Raw genomic sequence first — 20,606 nt, forward strand, 5'->3', positions numbered from 1 at the left:
GTAATTGGTCATAGAGGCAGCCTCAGCTCAGCTGTAGTGGACTGTTGTTGTGGTTTACTCTCTTGTCTCTTTGTATCAGTCTTCTTCCTGCCTGAATTCTTTGTCCCTTAGCCTTGCCCCAAGCTATCTTTCATGATTCTTTCTTCTTTCTCATCTTTGTTCTTGCTTCTCCCTCTTAGATCTCCATTTCCTGTATTCTTATGTTATCTTCTGACTAAATTCTTCTCATGAATGACAATATTACAAAAAATGTAGAAAAGGAAGTTTAAAATGATACTTAATCTTCACTGTTTTTATTTCACACGTTTTCCTCATTACCTTGACACCTCATGTGTTTTGCATGTTTAGATTGGTAACTGGAGAAATATAGTCTCTCATAGCTGTTTTCATTTGAACAGCTTCTAGTGAAATGAAATCTAATTTTGCATGTTTCCAGTTCACCACTGTAGCAGAAGGAGCAAAATATTACACCTTCTGAAGGATTATTTTACCTAGTTTTTTTCCTAATTTTTACCTATTTTTTTCTTGATGTTTGTTTCCTTCTAATTTTAGATGTCAACCTCTTGACATACTCGTTAGGGTAAAGCTCGAAGTGAAAGAAAAGCTGACAACTAGGGTTTTTTTCAATAAGTAACTAAATCTCAAACATTTGCAGAGTATGTTGTATGTATGTAACAATCTTTCATACTGCACAGTGTGACAGTTTTACTTGTCTAGTATTGTAGTTTCGATTCAAATTTGAGCCATTTTGTCTCCATTTCAGTACCATGACCATGGAGGAACTTTTAACATCTTTGCAGAAGAAATGTCGAACAGAGTGTGAGGAAGCTCACCGACAGTTGGTGTGTGCTCTTAATGGCTTAGCTGGTATCCATATAATTAACGGTAAGACTAGATGGCTATAGCATATTCTTTACTCCTTCTAGTGGGCTAATTATCCTTTAGATGACACCATGTAAGAACAGTGGCCCTTTTGAATTCAGGGAAAAAGCCATAGTGAAATGCTGGGGAACTAGAGAGGCTTGTAACAGTGTTTGTAACAAAAATAACATTCATTCTAGATGAGGGAAAAAAAAATAGGTGTTGTTTAGTGTATCTTTGAGATGTCTGAGAGTATTTCTGGCTTCTTTGGCTTAAATTCTTTCTTGATTCTACCATCTGTATGTACTGGAGGATAAAAGAAGTCATACTTGTGTGATTCTACTTAACCTGCTTTTGTTTTATCAGTACTGCTTTCTTGGCTTCTTTTGTTCCCCCTGCCATGTAAACTGCTATGCTGACTCTGGAATCTCTTTGCTGCTGCAAGCTCTGTCAATGTAGTTTTTAACTGAATTAGAAGGAAAAAAACTTTGAGTGGGAAACAAACAATATATTAATCTTGAATGGCCCACTAAACAATAATAAATTTAAATGACTTAGTCATGAATGTGGAAAAAAACATCTCTTTGCCAAGTAATAAGTCTTCTAAAGCTGACAAACTGCTTAAATTTTTCCAGCTCATGTAAAAGTCTTCCTTCAGAAGAGAACAAGCAAACTGCCTGTTTTGTTACTTGCCTTACAGAAAGACTACATTCATGTTCTCTAGTCTGTAGGTAGCAGGTTTGAAATACTTGGTTATGATTGCAGGATAGAGATCAAATTTTTCACATAGAATTAAGTGCTTAAAAAGACTTCTGTACAGATTAAATACACTAGTAGCAAAAATTAAGTTTGGCCTTTTTTGAAAAGCAGATTGATTATAATTGTGTCTGGTGAGAAACAAAAGCAGGACTGAGGCAGAGTTCTAGTCTGCTTCCCCCTCCCCCCCCACCGTTACTGATACACTCAGTCTTTATCGGCAAGGAGGAAATACACCTTATATGTAAAGCCATGCATTTATTGTAGTTACGATTGAAATCTTACAGGTCTATTTGTTATTAGTCCAGATCTAATTGTTACGGGAGAGAAAGCAGTAATAATCATACCCTTACTTGTTTCTACTGCTTGTCCTGGGCTTTTCTGTAAGCTTACCTTTGTACTGGCCTTCTGGGGTCTGAGGTCAGTGGTTTCATACTGGTGGTGGCAGTGCTATGGCAGGCTGTCACCACCTAGAATTGTTCATCAGGAAGAATAAGATGTTTGTGTTGATGGTTTCTTCTTTCTCAAGGATCCAGTTAGGGTCATTTTTATGTTTGCTAGCACACTTTTACACCTTTCTTTTCATTGGTCTGCAGCTCCACATTAACACCAAATCTAGTGTATGTGTTGCCTTTTATGAATGTTACATACTATTTCTTTGTTCTCTTTGTTGCCTCTAAAACCAGTTTTGTCCAGCTCTAGGTCTGCATTTCTTTGACTGTGGGTGAGTTGTTTATAGCCATGGCTTCCTTATTCACTGCCAAGCCTGTGCACCATCTCTTAGCATCCCATGGCTGTACTTTACACTGCATCCTATGTCTTTACTTTTCAAGGCCTCTGCTATTGTTACTAGGCCTGTATTTCTCTACACTACATCACTGTGTTAGTTGTAAATATCTCATTGTACATGGAATAAATGTTTGTTACTGCTATCTATATAAAGCTGTGATTGTACCACACAAAGATAAACAAAAGTTTAAAAAAATAATAAAAATTAGCTATAGACACCTAGTGAATTAGAGAAATTGCTGTCATGGTGAAGCCAAACAAAAGGTCCAGGCAGGTCAAGAAAATCTAAAAGGTGACCTGCCAAAGCCTCAAGCTTGAGGCCTTGTAAATTCAGCACACAGCTTTTGGCCTGTTACTAGTAATGGCAATAGCATATTGCAGGACTACACCCCTACAACTGACAATTGTTTCAGTGTAAGAAGCAACAAATCTTGAAATAGGGTTGTTGGATATGTAGGAAGATGATTTCTGTTTTATTCTGTTACCTGTCTTCATACATTACATGTCCCTGTACTTCTGTTTTGAGTCTCTTAAGACTATTACTGGCTAAGTAAATTTCCATCAGTTGAGAAAAAATAAAAATAGATTTTTTTTTTTGCTGCTTTTCCATATGCAACTTCAATTTTTAATTTATATTTTACTTTATATAAACTATTTTCTGAGAAGTGATTGCAATATTAGCAGCTTATATCAGTAGTTATGCTCCCTGCATGTATTTAACCATTTCCGCATTTCTGAAGTGTGACACAACTTTCATCATTTTCCCTGGAAGTGAATAATGTATTTGCAGTGCAAATTTAGCAATGTGTTGCTGCAGTGAGTTGTAGGTGATTTTTAATATTTTTTTTAGTGCAACATGAAACTTTTTTTGGACTCATGCAACTGTGAATACATATTTCAAGATCAAGAAGTCTACAGATCTTGCAGGCACAAAACTTTGTGAAATATAATACTCTGTCTTTTACCAAGTTTCAGGGGGGGTGGGAGGGAGGGGAGGGGGCATGGAATGAATAGGGAAGATTTGCTTGAAGAGAAGCAGATATTATACAGCCTCTCTAAAAACTTCTTATGATGTTACAAGTGATGTCCAGTCATGGCTGCTTGTATATCTAAAACCCAACAAAATGTGTATTTTTTTTGTTACTCTTTTTTAATTTAGGAGAATATGCATTGGCTGCAGAGCTGTACAGAGAAGTGCTACGGTCATCTGAAGAGCACAAAGAAAAGCTCAAAACAGATTCCTTGCAAGTGAGTGAGCATTCAAATGTAAAGAGATGTAGTTAAGAACTGGAATACTTTAGATTTAATTTAACAGGTCAGTCTTTTCTTCCTTCGAGTGGTGTGCTGAATGACTCTTTCAGCCTGCTGTCATTATCACAATCTTTAGATAGGAATCTGTCCAGTGACCTTCATGTTTCTACTTTTTATTTAAAAAGCTACTGTATTTCTAAAAACTTTTGCTTGTGAGTCTTAATGATATCCCAGAAGGCAGTGTATGATCTCCACCTGCTGTTCTCCAATAAATTTAGCAAGCTGGATTCCTAGACGTGTGTGTGACTGTGACTGCTCACATTAATGATACTCATGGGAACACTGGATGTTGGGTTTGCATTGAGAATGATATTAATGTGAAAAACGGTAGAGAATAAAATTGCTGCACTGTAAAATGTTCTCTGAAAAGGCATCAAAGCATGAAAAAGAATCAAAGTAAATTTTCTCTTCAATAAAATTAATACATTTTGAGCACTGGATGAAAAATATGAATATGTTTACTGATAAAAAAGGAATAGTTCTCTAAGTAACATCTTCGCATTTCTTCAAGAAATATCTGTTCTAAATGGACCAAAATTCTTTTAAATAAAACAAGATATTTAAAATGTTAATGACAGATAAGTAAGAAGGGATCAGTTCTCTATTTCTTTACTTTGCTTGCTTCACTAAGTTATTGTTTATCTTGTCTGTGGTCATCTGATGGCTCCCTTGTGCTTCTTTGATCCTTACTTCTCCTTTGACTTCCCAGAGGCATTTTTCACTTAACATAGCCATATCAGCATAAACTTCTTAAACTACTCATAAGGAGTTTTTTAATTAAGATGGTTTACTGGATTATGCAATCCAGTAAAGTTTTTTTTGTCTCCACAAAATGTACACTGCCTAATATTGCATTTGTGTAATAAAACTCAACTTCTGTTGAGTATTTCCCAGTTGTGTAGGCTTAGCTCTAAGATAATGGAGAACCACTGCTGACTAGTGCTCTTCAGTGGCTGAGACAGTAACAGGGCAAAGATAAAGTGAATCCAGGAGGTGAGAAGGGCACAAGTTCATTATAGTGGAGGTTATTGGTATGAGTTTGAGGGAGATATGCAGGCAGCATATTATTAGGGGTCTAGTTTGGGATATATAGGGTGAATTTAGGGAAGAGGAATAGAGTTGCCTTATATTCAAGTTTATCTTTCCTAAAAAACCTAAAAAGATCATTTTTTTTTTAGTCATCTCTTATTTCAGAAAAGTGAAAAAATATGAAAAATTATTGAAGCTCTTGGGAGCTGTGTTTTTTCCTTATACTTTATTTTTCTTTAGGCTAAGTGAATTGTCTCCGTAATATTCTGAAATATGAAGGAATGAGCTCTGAGATAAATTATTTTCCATAGTAGTCAAGGGCTGTTTCAATTAGAGTGAGTATGGGACAGAATCTGATGACTTGGTGTCAAATTGCCTGCTGATTTGCTTTTGAGATGTTGAAGAAGGTCTTGTTAATGTTTCATTTCCTACCTCAGTAAAATGAGGAAAGGAATGTTTATTTTCTTTGTAAAACGCTTCCAGATTAAATGAGAAAAAAAATAACATTAATTTTAAACTAATATTAATTTCTTGCTGTTTAAGCTTTTCTTGTCACAGATGTTGCAATGTAATTTTTTTCCTGATTGCTGTTGACTTTGTGTATATTTAGAGACTTCATTCTACACACAATTTGATGGAATTGTTATTAGCAAAGCACCCAGGAATTCCCCCGACTTTGCGTGATAGCAGACTTGCAGAAGAGGTAAACGTTGTTCATTTTTATATAAATACATTTTGAAGAGCACCTTTTTATTTTTTTATCATTCAATATTTTCTCTACAGAAAGAACATTAAATAGCTTTCAAGTTAACTGTGTACATTTCCTTTCAGGTTAATAAAATAGAGTTGTTTAGTGTGTGAGATGAGAGCAAAAATGTCCAGTAAAATGCTGCTGTTCTGAATGTTTGGTGATCTTTGTTATGAATGTGTTTTCTGGAAGTTTCAATAACTTGTATTATGATTTCCCCTCTCCCACAATGTTCTTGTGGAAATAACTTGCATAGATGGTATTGGTAAAGAATGCATCATCCTGAATTCTTTTGAGTCCTTTACTTCCTCGCACTCTAGCTTTTCTCACTTTAATTGCAGACAATGTCTTCTCTTAAGTGAAGTTTACTTCTCTTGTATAAGTGCCCTGTATTCCAAAACACTTCCCCATCCCCTAGTAAATATAAGCTACTACTGTTTAACACATCTTCTTATGCCTCAGAGCTGTTTTTCTACCTCTCTTTTTTTGGTCCTGCATGTGGTACTGATAATATCTCCTTTGAAACCTTCTTGAGAAGGTCCTGATTTACAGTGTTCTTCACAGCCTAACGTTGCTAGTGGCATCTGTCCAGACTCCCCCTGTATAACATGTTGTACTCACATGGCCTACAGCAACTGCTTCACCTCTGTCACTCTTGTACTGCCTTAACATCTAGAAAGGTTGACCATCTTTGGCCAGATGAGCAAGTTCACTGGGCATTAGTTCCTGTGTGCAGAAGCACATTTAACTATATCCTTAATCTTAACTGGGGAATATCTGGTAAGGTAAGTAGAAACATGGACCACATTTGCAAAAGAACATTGTTATTGTGTCATCATTTGGGTTGGAAAGGACCTTGCGAGGTCTCTAGCTGAACCTCACTCTTGGAGCAGGGACGACACTGATTTCTGACCTTGTAGCTCAGGGCTTTATGCAGTTGGTCTGTTAAAACCTCCAAGGAAAGAGATTTCACACTTTATCTGAGCAACCTGTTCCAATACTTTGTAATCCTCATAGTGGAAAAAGTTCACATAGAACCTCCCATTCCAGTTTACAGCCATTGTCCTTTGTTCACTTGCTGTGTACTTCAGTAAAATGTCTGACTCCCTGTTCTTGGTTATTTCCTTCTGGCTGCTGGAAAGCTGCTATTTTGTATCCTCTAAACCTGCCTTCTCCAAGATGGACAAGCCCAGTTCTTTCTGCCTCTCCAGTTATGTGGTGGTGATCAGTATCTGTCTTACTATTTGGTTATCTTGTGATATTTCATCTTTTTAATGCAAATTCTATGCATAGGTAGCATTTTTTTCTGTTTTAATGAGACTTGTTCTCTTTAAATATTTAAAGAGGCTTCTTCCCACCTTTATAGAAATACTGCCCAATTATTTATTGACCTGTAACTCTAGCAATTTTTTTATATCACCTTGTCCTGACATTACTCTAAAGAGAAGGATCGGAAAATTTGTATTTTGCTTATAAATGTGAAGCAGAGATTATTTTTCATAGGTATCTTTTGCCAGTAGCTCATCCAAATATTTGAGAGTCCTGTCCACTCCTGGTAAACTGAGTTCCATCTGTAACAGTAATATCTTGTTAGAGGGAAATAAAAAGGAAGACTTAGGGTGTGTTTTAAGTTGAACGAAATATTTAGTGAAATTGGAATGTAATTGTGAAAGACACATATGTACATACATGTTACTTGTAAGAAATGTAAGTTATTTGTTCATTTTAGTTTTGAAAATATCAAATTGTATTGTGGAGACACCTGCATACCAAGAGGGATTTTCACTGTCATAATTAATTTTTATGAAAAAATTGTATCTGATGCACCTAAAAGTAATAAAATTTAAACTTGTCTGTCACTTATGTATGAGTCATATATGTAGGTAAGTTAAATTGTCCTGTTCTTAGATTACTCTAGGATCTCTTTCTTGTTTGCTTATTCAACACAATATATCATATGGAGAAGTAAGAATCATGAGATAAATTCCAGTTCCTTTTTGTAATTCCTAGTGTATTCCTACTGTGTTGTTTGGACTTGTCCAAAAGAAAAATTGTGTAGTTAGCCTCTCTGTAGTTATTTGTCATCTTGAATGTTTTTTTGGAGGGCTTACTAATAAATGCTAGATTCTAAGGGGAAAAAATCAATGCTAAATACTGCTTACAAACGAAAGTGGGTAGCATGTAGGTAGCTAACCATTTCAAAACATTGTGATAGCTGGGGAGTTTCTATATTTTCAATTATTCCTCATAAATAGGATTTGTGCATGATTTAAGCTTTTATTTCCACACAGGCAGAACAACTTCGACAGCATTATATGAGTAAATCCAATGCAGAAGTTGCAGAAGCCCATCAGGCTTTACAGCCAGTTTTTCAGACCATTCGGGAACTCCAGAGAAAGGCAGGTACCTCTTAGAGATTTAGTCTCTGAATTCTGAGATTGTTTTAAAATACTACTTTCATCTGTTTATCTAGAACTCCAGCTGTTTATTATCTCAAACAGTTCTTTGAAGGCCTATTTGGAGTGAGACTTCGGCACTGGGCCTGTGCATGCAGCCCCGAAACATACTCTATGTTTCCCGCTTAGAGGCACACAGTACTTGATGGAGAGATCATTAAAACCAGAAGTACATGGTGGGATGATTCTAGTAAAGTTTTAACACCATGCTTGATTTTTATTTTAACTGCGCTTCACCTGTAATTTAGGTAAATGTTAGAGGTTTTGGCCTTGAAATGTTTCTGTGATGTTTCAGATGTTATTTCAGTTACTTTCAAAGGAACTGCTCTTTGACATTCATTTAGTCATTGTGCTTAAGGCTTAATTATGTTTAGTCAATCTGACAATTCAGGTTTAGTGGAAATGTGTAAACCCTTAATGAATTGATGAACACCCAAGTTTAAATGCTGCTTGTCCCTTGCATAATAGTAAACAAATAATAAAGAAATGGAGGCAAAAGGCACATGAGGAAGTGAACTTCTGCATTTTTTTTACCTTTTAAAACAATAAGGTGACTTCAGTGTTGCTCCATTAATTTTGGAGAGCTTGCTTTCTCTGATGAAATGATCCTTTCATCTCAGAGGAAAACTCAGATTACAGTAACTCTGTGGCTATTCTATGTGGATGGCCTTGTTGAATTTAACTCCACTGAAGCAATTTGAAGGTGTGAAAGTAGATGGAAATGAAAATTTCTTGATCATGTATTTACTTCAACAGGAAAGGGGATATTTTTAAAGCATTCTTTCGTGTTCCACTTTCCATGAATTTACCAGTCTGTGTGTGTGGCCTAAAGAGCAGTATAAGCCTCTGCTGCAATGAGTAAATTGGTGGTTTGTTGAATGTGGATAAATCTGTTCTTTTGCATACAGATACATTCAGGTTCTCCTTGGTGGTTGGATGTCATCCAGACAGCAATACAGTATGCCATCGATGAGGAACTTGTTCAACGTGTGCAAAACGAAATAGCCAGCAACTACAAACAGCAGACTAGTAAACTCTCCATGGCAGAGAAGTAAGAAAAATAACTAAAATAGGCTAATGAATACAGTTAAGTCTGCTCAAGTCCTCTTATCAGTTTGTACTAACAGTTGCAATTAAATAGCAAGCATTTCTCCTTCAGAGCATCTGGGCTGCAGTTAAATTTCAAAAACAGTTCCCCAAAAAGCATAACTGGATAGAAGACTTGGAAAGAAAATCGGGGGAGTTAGTTTTCTCCTAGAGAAGCATTCTTTTAAATGTTCCTTTGTATTATCTGCTGTGGTTTTACAGTCTTCTTTACTTGTGCAACTGTTGTGCAAGAAAAATTCAAAGTTTGTTGCATTAAATTTGTGTAAACTCAAAAAAAATTACTTGCTTAAATGAAAAGTAGGCAATATCAGAAAATCCTTTCGTAACATCGTAAAACAGCATCATTGTTTTTGAGCAAAGAATTTTAGTTTGGTTTCATGTTAGAGACAACAGTACCACTGTTGTGTGCAAATACAGAATAATGGATTGGAAGGGATATCTGGAGGTCACCTCAACCAACCCTTAGCTTTTATAGATCCAGGCCTATGCACAGAGATATAGTTTAGGGTTTTACTTTTACTTTTCAGTACTTAACATAATTCTATTGAATAATCTAAGTAAAGATATAAAACTTTACCTCTTCTTCAAAACTCGGAATTATGCTAAGAAGGAAGAAGGAAATTCTGTTAAAAATAAATATTGGGGCCACCCACCTGGAAAGTAGCTTTGCAGAAAAGGATCTTGGGGATTCTGGCGGACACCCAAGTTGAGCAAGAGCCATCTATGTGCCCTTTGTGGCAAACAAGGCTAATGGTATCCTGCACTGTGTTAGACAGAATATTGCCAGCAGGATCAGGGAGATGATCCTTTCTGTCTACTGAGTGCTGATGAGGCAACACCTGGAGTACTCTGTCCAGTTCTGGGCTTTCCAGTACAAGAGAGAGATAGACATACTGGAGGGAGTCCAACAAAGGGCTAAGAAGATGAAAGGACTGGAGCATCTCTCACATAAGGAGAGGCTGAGAGAGCTGGGACTGTTCAGCAGTACAGGGGGATCTTCTCAATGTATATAAATATCTGAAGGGAGGTGCAAAAGCAATGGAGCTAGACTCTTTTTAGTGGCACTCACTGACAGCACAAGAGTCAATGGACACAAACAGACACAGGAGGTTCTCTCTAAACATCAGGAAACACTTTTTACTGTGGAAGTGACTGAGCACTGGCACAGGTTGCCCAGAGAGGTTGTGGAGTTTCCTTCCTTGGAGATACTGTCATGGTTTGAGCCCAGAGGGCAACTGAGCACCATGCAGCTGCTTGCTCACCCCTCCCCACTCAGGGATGGGGAGGAAAAAATAAAACAAAAGGCTTGGGAATAGATATAATGATAGTGAGGGATGACTCACCCATTATGGTCACAGGCAAAAGACAGACTCCTTAGGGGAAGAAAAAGAACATCAACTTAATTTGAACACCACCAACACTTAATTTTCCAATCAAAGTAGGACAGGGAGAAATACAAGCACATCTTAAAACTATTTCCCCCCCCACCCCTCCCTTCTTCCTAGGCTCAGCTTTGCTTCTGATTTCTGTCCCTCTTCCCCTCCCCAGCAGCACAGAGGGGCAGGGTATAGGCATTATGGTCAATTCATCACCCATTGTTTCTGCTGTTCCTTCCTTCCGGGGGAGGGGGAGGAAATGACAAGTTCTGATCTCCTAGCTGAGTATTAGAAATGCTTAATCCAGGATATACTGTGGGAAATTTTTATAAGTCTGGAATATTTGGCAACTGTGATAGTATTAACAACAGATTTACAGTTGCCATTTACATGTATTTTCACACTACCTCGTTAGGCAAACTCATCTATTCTAGTTTAAAATATATATTGCTCAAGTAGCTCATTAAATGCCAAACTTACGGCTGTTAAACCTGTGCTTTTCTCTCCACACTTATGAAAGGGATGTTTTGGATCAAACTTTCCATATGGGGTCTTGTAATACCCTGTCTTGTATATGAATGCTGGACCTTGTACGAATGGTGCACTCTCAGCAAGAGACATCTGCTCACAGGAAAAACACAATCTGGGAAGTGTTTAACTGGTGTTCATGTTCCCACTCCAATCCAAGAAAGACAGGTTTTTTTTTAAAATAGTTCACTGTCATGTCCATTTAATAATTTTAATTTCAAAAGCTAACTTGCAAAATGCAGTATACTTTTTTTGTGATGGGTGTATGTGTCTGCTGTGAATTGCACAGGTGCATTGAAAATCAGTTTGTTGGCCAACAGATGCAAATAAGAGTATAATTATGTGCAGTTGTTTACCTTTATTAGATTTGTGTTGTGGACCAGAATGTTTCAGATTGGTGTTGCCTACTAATACTTGGTTGCATTTCTCAAGTCTTGGGAAGAGTCCTTCTCTTCTGCAAATACCAACTATCATTTTGAGGGACACAATGGAATGATTTCTAACAACATTACATGTAGTAGTAATAAGCTTTTGCTTATGATATGAATTTTATATGTTGTCCTAGTTTAATATTTAGCTGTTTTTCTTCCACTTCAAAATACTGAATTAAGTTTGGATTCAGTGACTCAGTGTGCAGTTAGTTCCCTTTTTCTTTAAATCAGATTCCGTGACTGCAGAGGCCTTCAGTACCTACTCACAACCCAGGTGGAGGAAGTGAAGAAGTTTCAGAAGATTGTAAGAGAAGCAGTGAAAAACTTAGAAGGCCCTCCCTCTAAGCAGGTTATTGAGGCTGCCACTATCTGCCATTTGCGACCTGTTAGACTTCCACTTAACAAGTATGTCTTGAAAGTAGAAAATATGCTTTAGATGTGTACTATTAAATTTTCCTTCATTTGAAATAAGAGATTAAAGTCTTTATTCTGTACTCAGGGTTTGCATGCACACAGATATCACAGATCTGTTTGTTAGAATCATGACCTTACTTAGGTGTTATTCTTACAAAATCTTTTCCTGTCAGTGATTATATTGAGTATACATAAGACTTAAATTGGGGTTTTTTTTAACGACTTTGTGTGATTTTATATGTTGGAGTAGGGAATTAAAGGAATTACTTTGGTTTCTAATAAAATTCTGAGTGCTTCTGTTTTTAATCTTCTGTATTGCAGCTGCGTCTTCTGTAAGGCTGATGAGTTGTTCACAGAATACGAGTCAAAGCTCTTTTCTCATACGTAAGTTTATAGCTTTATAAACTTCTCACTATATAAAAAAGTGAAAGTTGGATTGTTTTACATTTTATACTTTAGGTTTTCTGAAATAACTTTATGAATGCATTACAGCAACTTCTTCCTAGTGGCCTTGATACTAATTTTATTAGGTTTAATTTTTTATGTAAGTTTACTTTTTAGAACTTGCATACAAGGAACAAATACATGCCACTTTTCAAGCTATTATAATATTTGAAATAAAGGATTGAAGTGTTCAAAGTGCCTGAATAAATACAAGTATGCTTATTACACGCATATTCCTGTTTGTACAAATATTTGCAGTCCAGTTGCAAGTGGTATACTACTATACTCGTTTATAGATTTATTTTTTTTATTTCTGTATAATTCACAAAGTAATGAAAATTGACTAAAGCTACAATGAAAGAGGAAATTTCAGACGTGAATGCAGCTGTGAGCTGAAAGAAGGGTTGCACCAGCACATGGTATGAGAGAAGTATGCATAGGGGACAGTGCTGAGAGTCAGAGATTACAGCCCTCTGCATGCTTTCTCTTTGAATTTTATCTTTTATATGCTTCACAGTGTCAAAATTGGATGCAAAAATCTGAAGGTCACTGAGAAAACATTTTGAAAAGTCTTTACAAGTGAGAGCTCTGTTACCTAATGATTGCTGGAATCATGAGGAAACTTTCTGAATTAGCATTATTTGTCAAGGAGGGAACTGGGAAGCTGTGGTGTTCTTAAATAGTGCAATGAACAGCAAATTTTGCATCAGAGCTTAACTGCAACTCTTGCTGATTTAAGAATTCAGAATTGCAATTTTTTTTAAATAAATATGACAATAATGATTAGTAACTACTGAAAGATAATCAAGTTGTGTAAGCTGCTCATGATTTTGAGGTGACAGAATGGCCTGGACATGATTTCATTGCTGATACAGAGATCACTCTGTTCAAAGCAAGCTTTTGGGATATCAAGTAGTAAAACAGCTGTTTGTTTGGTTTGCTTTATTCTTTAATAAAATAATAGAAAGCTGAAATATATGGTGAATAAATAGAAATGCATGTGGAAGTACAAAATCTGTGATAAGTATCATGTTGGGTTTGTTTTTAAGTGTTAAAGGCCAAATGGCAATATTTGAGGAGATGATAGAAGACGAAGAAGGGCTTGTTGATGACCGTTTGCCCACCACAAGTAGAGGACTGTGGGCGACCAGTGAAACTGAACGTGCCTTGAAAGCTATTCTCTCCTTTGCCAAAGCTCACCGAATGGATGTTAAGCTCACTGAAGAAGGCAGCATATTTCTGGAACTCTTTGAAGCATGGAAAAAGGAATATAAGGTACAGTAAATGAGATGGTGGCAGAACAGTTGTGTAGTCCATTCAATGTAATATAAACAAATTTAAGCTGCACATGAACAAATCTAATTTGTATTCCTGAAATTAGGGTTTGCCTACATGAAGCTTTTTCACAGTACTTAATACGGGATTTGATTTTAAATTCTTTATATATGATTAAAGAGTTTCTAAAAGCTATGCTGGCTACTAAGCAAATTAGTAAGCTATGTAGTTGCATCTATTAAGACAATATACGGATATAATTAAATGTGTTTGTTTACTTAAATCAAAATATAGCGAGACTCAGCAAATCAAATGTTGGTCCATTCTGCAATACAGTTTACCTTCAGTCTTGTGTTGGCTACAGATGTCCTTTCACTATTGCTTTATTTCCTGGGTTTTGTTTACTAGACAGTGTAACCTGAAATAGTCTCCTGTTGTTTGGATCAGAGAGAACTACAGGAGTATACTGTGGATTTCTTTATGTATCCCTGCGTGTTTGTGTTCCCTTGCAGTGAGTACAAACCAGTGATGGAGAAGGGGAAAGAGCTGTTGCACAAAACGGTCTAATCCTCTCTTACAGCTTAGGTGTAATCAAAAGTGTTTTCTCTTGAATGCTTCTTCTCATTTTAATAATACAGACTTCAGCTTCAGTAGAACATGCTTGGTACATTGGTGTCAGGTTTATTTGCTCTTTTGTATGCTTTTTTTTTTTACAGTCTGACAATAGAGGAAATTCCTGTTCTTGAAGGGTTTTCACCCCTGCGATCTTTCTCTCAGGCCTTCTATATTTCATGGCTTAGGAAATGTCACTTAACTTGCTTTTTCTGAGGAGGTTCTGAAAAAGCAGTTTTTCTTGTAGAACTATACTATCCAAGAATTTAAACATTTGTTATTAGCTTTAGTCCACAGAAGAAGAGAAGATATTCTAGAGACCGATTTACTTCATGTACCTTAGATTAACTAATGGAATTCAGTCTGTCTTTGGTTTTTTAGTAAGCTTGATTACTGATCACCTACTTACCTCAAATTGGTAGCGTGATTTAGGAGTGGGACTTAATCTGGAGGTGCCTTAAAAAAAATTACTAGGTTACAGTGTAACACAGTACAAAATTTTTTTAAACAAAATGACATCTCTGTCAACTTTAACTATCAGATACCTAAATGCTATTAAACATGTTAAATTGTACTGTTTTCACAAAGTTAGGTCACTTACTTACAGTACCAAAATGCTGATTGGAGAATAATGACCTTAGCTGTTCTCATGCTTCATTATTTTATGTCCATGGTGTGTAGCGGTTCACAAAAGGAGGACATAAAGTAGTTACATAGGCATTGCTGTATGTTGGGGATTTCCTCTGCAAGTTGGGAACGCAATCTCTTCATGTCCTTTTACTTTAGGAAACAAAAGATGGGACTAATATGCCAATGAGAATGCGAATAGTGCCTTTATGATTCCATCTGTTGTGACTTGGAAATACTGATTCAGTTGTCCATACTATAATCTACATTGAGCTACAGGATTTTTTTTTTTTTTTTTGGCTTACTTTCTCCCTTATTTTAGTTCAGTTTCTTCAGTTTTGGGGGAGTAAGCACCTTTCAGCTTATTCTCTGTCCTTACCCAGTATACCAGGTTTAATAAACAGTAATTTTATGTTTGTAATCTAGGCATAGCTCAAAACAAATGCTTCAGTAGTCTTTCTTGAGCTAAAAGAAAAACTCCAAACAACCTGCGCACCCTCCAGCAACTGAGTGGTTAGAAATATCTTTACAATTGAAAAAATAGAAATCAACAAATAGTTATTTTTGGCATTTGCAAAAGGTCTTAGAATTTCAGTAAGATCACTGAAGATTTTTTTTATAAATATGTAATTAGTGGATAGCTTGGGAAGAAATATTCTACAGTATTATCAGTACCTGAAAAATAATGTCAGTTTGTGTATAGTATACTTCCAGTTGTAGCCATTTCTGTTTGTAGAAAGCCAGAATTTACTTTTTCGTGGGATAATTGAATCTGATGTTATCTTCACCTTGTGCTTGTCTGTGCCTTTATGGAGACCACTCAGATTTCTTTAAAACTTACTTCATCTTTAAGAGGCAGTCAGTACTATAATAGCTACCTGTTTAAAATTGCTTAATCATTTTACCTTATTTTATTCAGCATTTGCTTAGTCTTGCAAGGCATTTTGTTTCTGAACTTTTAGTTTCATTAGTTATTGTAATAGTTGTAGAAGAAATGAGAGACAGCTATTTATAGTTTTTCATAAAGAGGCTGGAAAAGAAAGCAGGCAAGATGATCTCTATACTGTTTGGTTTACTTTGTCATTTGTTGTTGTGTGAATTACTATTTAAAAAAAAAAAAAAGATTTTTCACTTTATATATTGTATGGCAATGCCATATAAAGGGAACTCAACTCAGTTCTACTAATTTGTGTGGGCTTTTCTTACAGTTACTGCATGAATATTGGATGGTACTTAGGGATCATGTGTCTGCTATTGATGAACTGGCAATGGCTACAGAACGGCTGAGAGTGCGTCATCCTGATGAGCCGAAACCAAATCCACCAGTTCTCCACATCATAGAACCGCATGAGGTAAAGTTCTTGGCAGGAAATAAGTGTTTGGGTTTGGGTTTTTTTTCTGAAATAATCTATCTCCTACAAAGATAAAAGCTCTATCTAGATGTATGTATAAGGTCTAGAATATGCCTCTTGTTTCCATTTCAGAAAGCCTTGATTGAATAGAGTATTCCTATCTATTTCTATATTCAGTATGTGGGCCTTTTTGAGCTTATAACTCTTATTTTGATATGTTTTTGTCCGCCTTCTGACTGTAAGAGTGGCATGTTTCCAAAAGACTGCTGTCCTTTCAGCAGCAGGTGAAGGCTCTGAGACCTTTCTCTGCAATTGCTCAGTTTTCCAAGCTGGTGGTAAAAATCAAGTTGACCTGATTTCTCACCCATATTGCTACTTTCCACAAGGACATAAAACCAGCAGTGCAAACCTAAAAGACAAATCTTTCTTCAGTATCTTGGAATTTCTGAGCCACCTCAGAGATACTTTCAGTTCGTGAACATAAAGACCATGCTGGGTTGATTTAACCTCTTTATTTTTTTTTTTATTCATCAATAGAAATATGTTTTCATTAGAAACATTTTGTGCTTTTTTTCATTGAGATTCAGTGTTGGATAAAAGTGCTTCTTTTTTTTTTTTTTTCTGTAGGGAAATAGATTTTCATCTCTGTATTAAAGCAACTTTTAAAATAGAGCACTTCGCTTAAGAAATGTTTAACAAAGTCTAAGATTCATGTATATATTTGCAACCATAAAAGAAAAAAGTGTTACTTTGGCCTTCATCCTTTGGGCGCTTGCCTCTTCTGCAGTATTAATAACTATACCACTACCAACTGTAATTAATCTAAAAAGGAGTCAGCTTGATGTTTCTATCTTTGTATACATTAAATGAAAAGTGAAATCTTCTAAGAAGTATAAAGAAAGTAACTAATTGTTTCTTACACATTGTTTTTGGAACCAGCAGTAGAGTCTAAGATATATTTGACTGTAAGCAAAGAGATAATAAATTGAATGAAATTTGACAGAAGCTTTTAAAAAATGAAGTTACTTTAAATTAGTTTTGTCTCTGGAAAGATTTGGATACCTCCTGGGTCTCAGCCTGTTCACAGTACTGTGTTCATACTGAGTACAAGAAAGGAATAATCAATCAATTTTGCCTAGGGAGAAGCACATCTTTACATTTACAGCATGAGCTGTTCTTTTGTCTGTCCACAGTAAACTATTCAGTTGAATTTTGCCAAAAAATTAATTTAAGCTTTATTGTAAAACTGAATTTTTTTTTTTCTTTTTTTAATATGTGTTTAATACTGTTTCCATAGGTAGAGCAAAATCGAGTGAAACTTTTGAATGACAAGGCAGTTGCCAAATCACAGCTTCAAAAGAAATTAGGACAACTCCTGTATCTCACTAATCTGGAAAAAGTAAGGTTTACTGTTCTTGGTCTTTACCAAAGTGATGTACTCTATTTACCTAGTGGAAAAAACCTACCATTATTTTTATTTAAAACTTAGATTTTTAAAGAAAATATATTTTATGTGAAGATTCATTACATGTTGAGTGTGTTAACCATTTAAAACTAGTGCATAGTTTTATAACTGTAATTAAGAAAATAGCCAAAATATATAATAAATAGCTTTATGACTACACAGTAACACAAAGAACAACTGAACACTAAGTTTCATTATAGTTAACTGGGCCATGTTTAGTAGAAGCTTTGTAAAATTATGTACCTCTCCACATACCATTGCTATTTTACAAAGAGCTTACCTTCTTAAAGAGAGGACAAGCAGGTCTGTAGGTTAAATAAGTGTAAAAAAACTAGACAAACCGCATGTATGTTTTGTTACTTTAATCATAATGTTCGGGTAAGTACAATTGCACTGAAGTAAGCATAGTTAAGCATAATCAAGTATGTTTAAGTGTTTTTACAACAATGTGAAGCTGTTAGGAAAATATGAGGAGTTTCTTGTCTGAAGCTTGTCTTTTAACAGGATTTTTCAAAGCTGTGGTACACACAGTGGTATCTGAAGGATTGCAGTACGATCAGTGCTGCTTCTACTTACCATAAGTTACGTATTTTTTTAATCCTTAAGGTAGACTTATTTATTAATGATGTTTTTTAATTTGCTCACACAGGTTTTTAAGGACTTCACTATTATTTTTTTCTAGAAACTTGTTTTAAATATAGAATAACTTTTTTATTTGTTGAAACACAAAGTTTATATTTTTTTTTCTACTTTATAGTCTCAGGATAAAACTACTGGGGGAGTTAACCCAGAACCATGTCCAATCTGTGCACGTCAACTGGGAAAACAGGTAAAACACTGAGTCAACAGTTTTGGTTTTAGAATGTCTTTACCTAGATCTGAGTCAGTTGTACGTCGAATTTTCAACATTTAATTTCAAATTAATATTGTATTGAAAGAGGAGAAATAAGCCCTTTCCTGCAATGTACCAACCAGCCTTTCCCCTGAAATAACATCTAGCTCTGATGCAAGCACCTCTACTGCCTTTAGCTGTTGAAATCTGCTTAAGTGTTTGGACAAAAGTGTTCCAAAAATGTGTGTTGCTGATTGTTTTATAACTGAAGTTTTGCTTTTGTCAGAAAAATGCCTTTGCCATTTATAAGCTAACAGAAAGAAGAAATAGTTAAGCTTCTGTATATACTGTTGTATTTTACTGTAACTGCTCTTATTGATAGTATTTTTTTTCTTCTAGCCTTTAAAGAAATGGGTATTAGCTATTTAAACAGTAGTAAAAACCAATAGAATAAAGACTAGCAATCTGGATTTCTTTCCCCACCACTTACCTGTTGAACTACAGGAATTGAAATCTAAGTGAGATTTAATCAAAACTGAGTTATATCATAAAGTACAAAGCCCTAGTTTACTTATTGTGCATTAGGTAAAAACATGAAAGGACTCCTGTACAGTCAAACTAAATTGGCTCCTTTTCTAGGGTAGCTATTTTAAGGTGGTTTACCTTCTGCTAGCTTTAATGTGTAAGCATGAACCAGTGTCCTTCCATGTTTCCAAAATCTCTCCTGTGCTCTTCCAAGGGTGATACAGGGTTTTACAGAGAACAGTTGTTTGCCCTGTTAACTGCCAATATGCTTCATCTCTGAACTGGAGGAGCTCACTGAAAGGAAAAATAATCTTTTCTTTAACTTTGGCTGGGACTGCCACTTTAGATGATAGTAGCCATCATGTTTCAAGGAACTCTTGAAATTCTTTGCATCCCATTACTGCACGATTGAAGGAAAGTCACAAAGCCTAAAAGATCTTTCACTTGATAATCAGGCATTTAGTCAGTTCCCTCTGCTACTTGGACACATGCAAACTGTTGGGTTGGGGTTTTTTTCCCCACTTAGAATGGCCTATAGAACAGACTAGTACAGAGTATGATGTTATTTCTAGGTGCAGAAACACTGGTTTACAAATTCTCTGTTATGGAAGGTCATAAGATGTTCTAGGCCTGCAAAGGAAGAACAGCTTCTGCAATGCATTCTTTTGTTTCTAATGCATTCTGTCAAAAGAATGTATTTCTTCAAAATCTTCTTTCTTCCTAAAGCCAAAGATGTCTGATTTAATAATAGGTAAAAATTAAAGCACTTTAGGACTTTTTTAATAAAGATTGATCTAGTATGAATATATAAAAACTTTTATAAAGGACGATACAAACATTTGTGTAATCGTTTAAAAAATGTTGTAAATACTTAATCTGTGTACTTAGTCTATGCATTAAGAATCATCTCATTCATGGAAATGAAAGACTACTGTCTTTTCAAGTTTAAAACGGAAAATTCAAAAACTGAATAATAAATGCAAGGAACTTCTGTGGATCATGAATCTTTCTGTGCTGGAAGACTTTGAAATGCAGGCTTTTTAGCAGCTGGTGTGCTAAAAATTCTAAAATTCTTTAATTTTTATCTAATGAGTTTCATGAAAATAATGTTTTTATGAAAATATAGTTTACTATGTATTAGTGTACCGTTTTTCTTTTGCATTGATCCAAAACTGATATTGTGCTGTGTTGGTTTCTTTTAATTCCCTGCATAGTGGGCAGTGCTGACGTGTGGACATTGTTTTTGTAATGAGTGTATAGCTATCATCGTAGAACAATACAGCGTTGGCACCCGCCGGAGCTCAATTAAATGTGCCATTTGCAGGCAGACAACATCTCATAAAGAAATATCGTATGTCTTCACTGCAGAAACCGCAAATCAGGAGGATGATATTCCTGTAAAGGTATGTTGTTTATATGAGCTTTGTGGCCCAAACTTTCAGCAGTGCATATTTGTTGTGTTTTCTGACATACTGCATTTAGGCAGACAAATCTAGCATATCATTTTATAAGTAGGTTAACTTTATAATTTTTTTCAAAAGGTATAGTACTTTTTCTTTTAAATTGGACATGACTTATATAGGCCTTTCTTGCAGTGTAATCAGTGGTTTTGCATTTTTCCCCAGGGAAGGACACACATTTTCATGTCAAGTGAAAGCTTTTTTTGTT

The 20,606-nt window shown here is 35.6% G+C and overlaps 1 protein-coding gene across 2 annotated transcripts in view; it reads left to right on the plus strand.

The window, feature by feature from the left end:
* Positions 1-20,606, plus strand: part of SHPRH (SNF2 histone linker PHD RING helicase) — a 55,578-nt gene that overhangs the window by 21,787 nt on the left and 13,185 nt on the right. For both annotated transcript variants that reach the window (XM_026845111.1, XM_026845112.1), the window contains 12 exons: positions 764-885; positions 3,566-3,654; positions 5,357-5,449; positions 7,786-7,893; positions 8,859-9,001; positions 11,624-11,797; positions 12,128-12,190; positions 13,300-13,525; positions 15,973-16,116; positions 17,414-17,515; positions 18,339-18,410; positions 20,153-20,341. In XM_026845111.1, coding sequence (XP_026700912.1) covers positions 764-885; positions 3,566-3,654; positions 5,357-5,449; positions 7,786-7,893; positions 8,859-9,001; positions 11,624-11,797; positions 12,128-12,190; positions 13,300-13,525; positions 15,973-16,116; positions 17,414-17,515; positions 18,339-18,410; positions 20,153-20,341 — 1,525 coding nt within the window. The remainder of the gene's footprint in view (positions 1-763; positions 886-3,565; positions 3,655-5,356; positions 5,450-7,785; positions 7,894-8,858; positions 9,002-11,623; positions 11,798-12,127; positions 12,191-13,299; positions 13,526-15,972; positions 16,117-17,413; positions 17,516-18,338; positions 18,411-20,152; positions 20,342-20,606) is intronic.

Source organism: Athene cunicularia (genome assembly GCF_003259725.1).
Source record: "Athene cunicularia isolate RWA chromosome 3 unlocalized genomic scaffold, athCun1 chr3_part1, whole genome shotgun sequence".
NCBI lineage: Eukaryota > Metazoa > Chordata > Aves > Strigiformes > Strigidae > Athene > Athene cunicularia.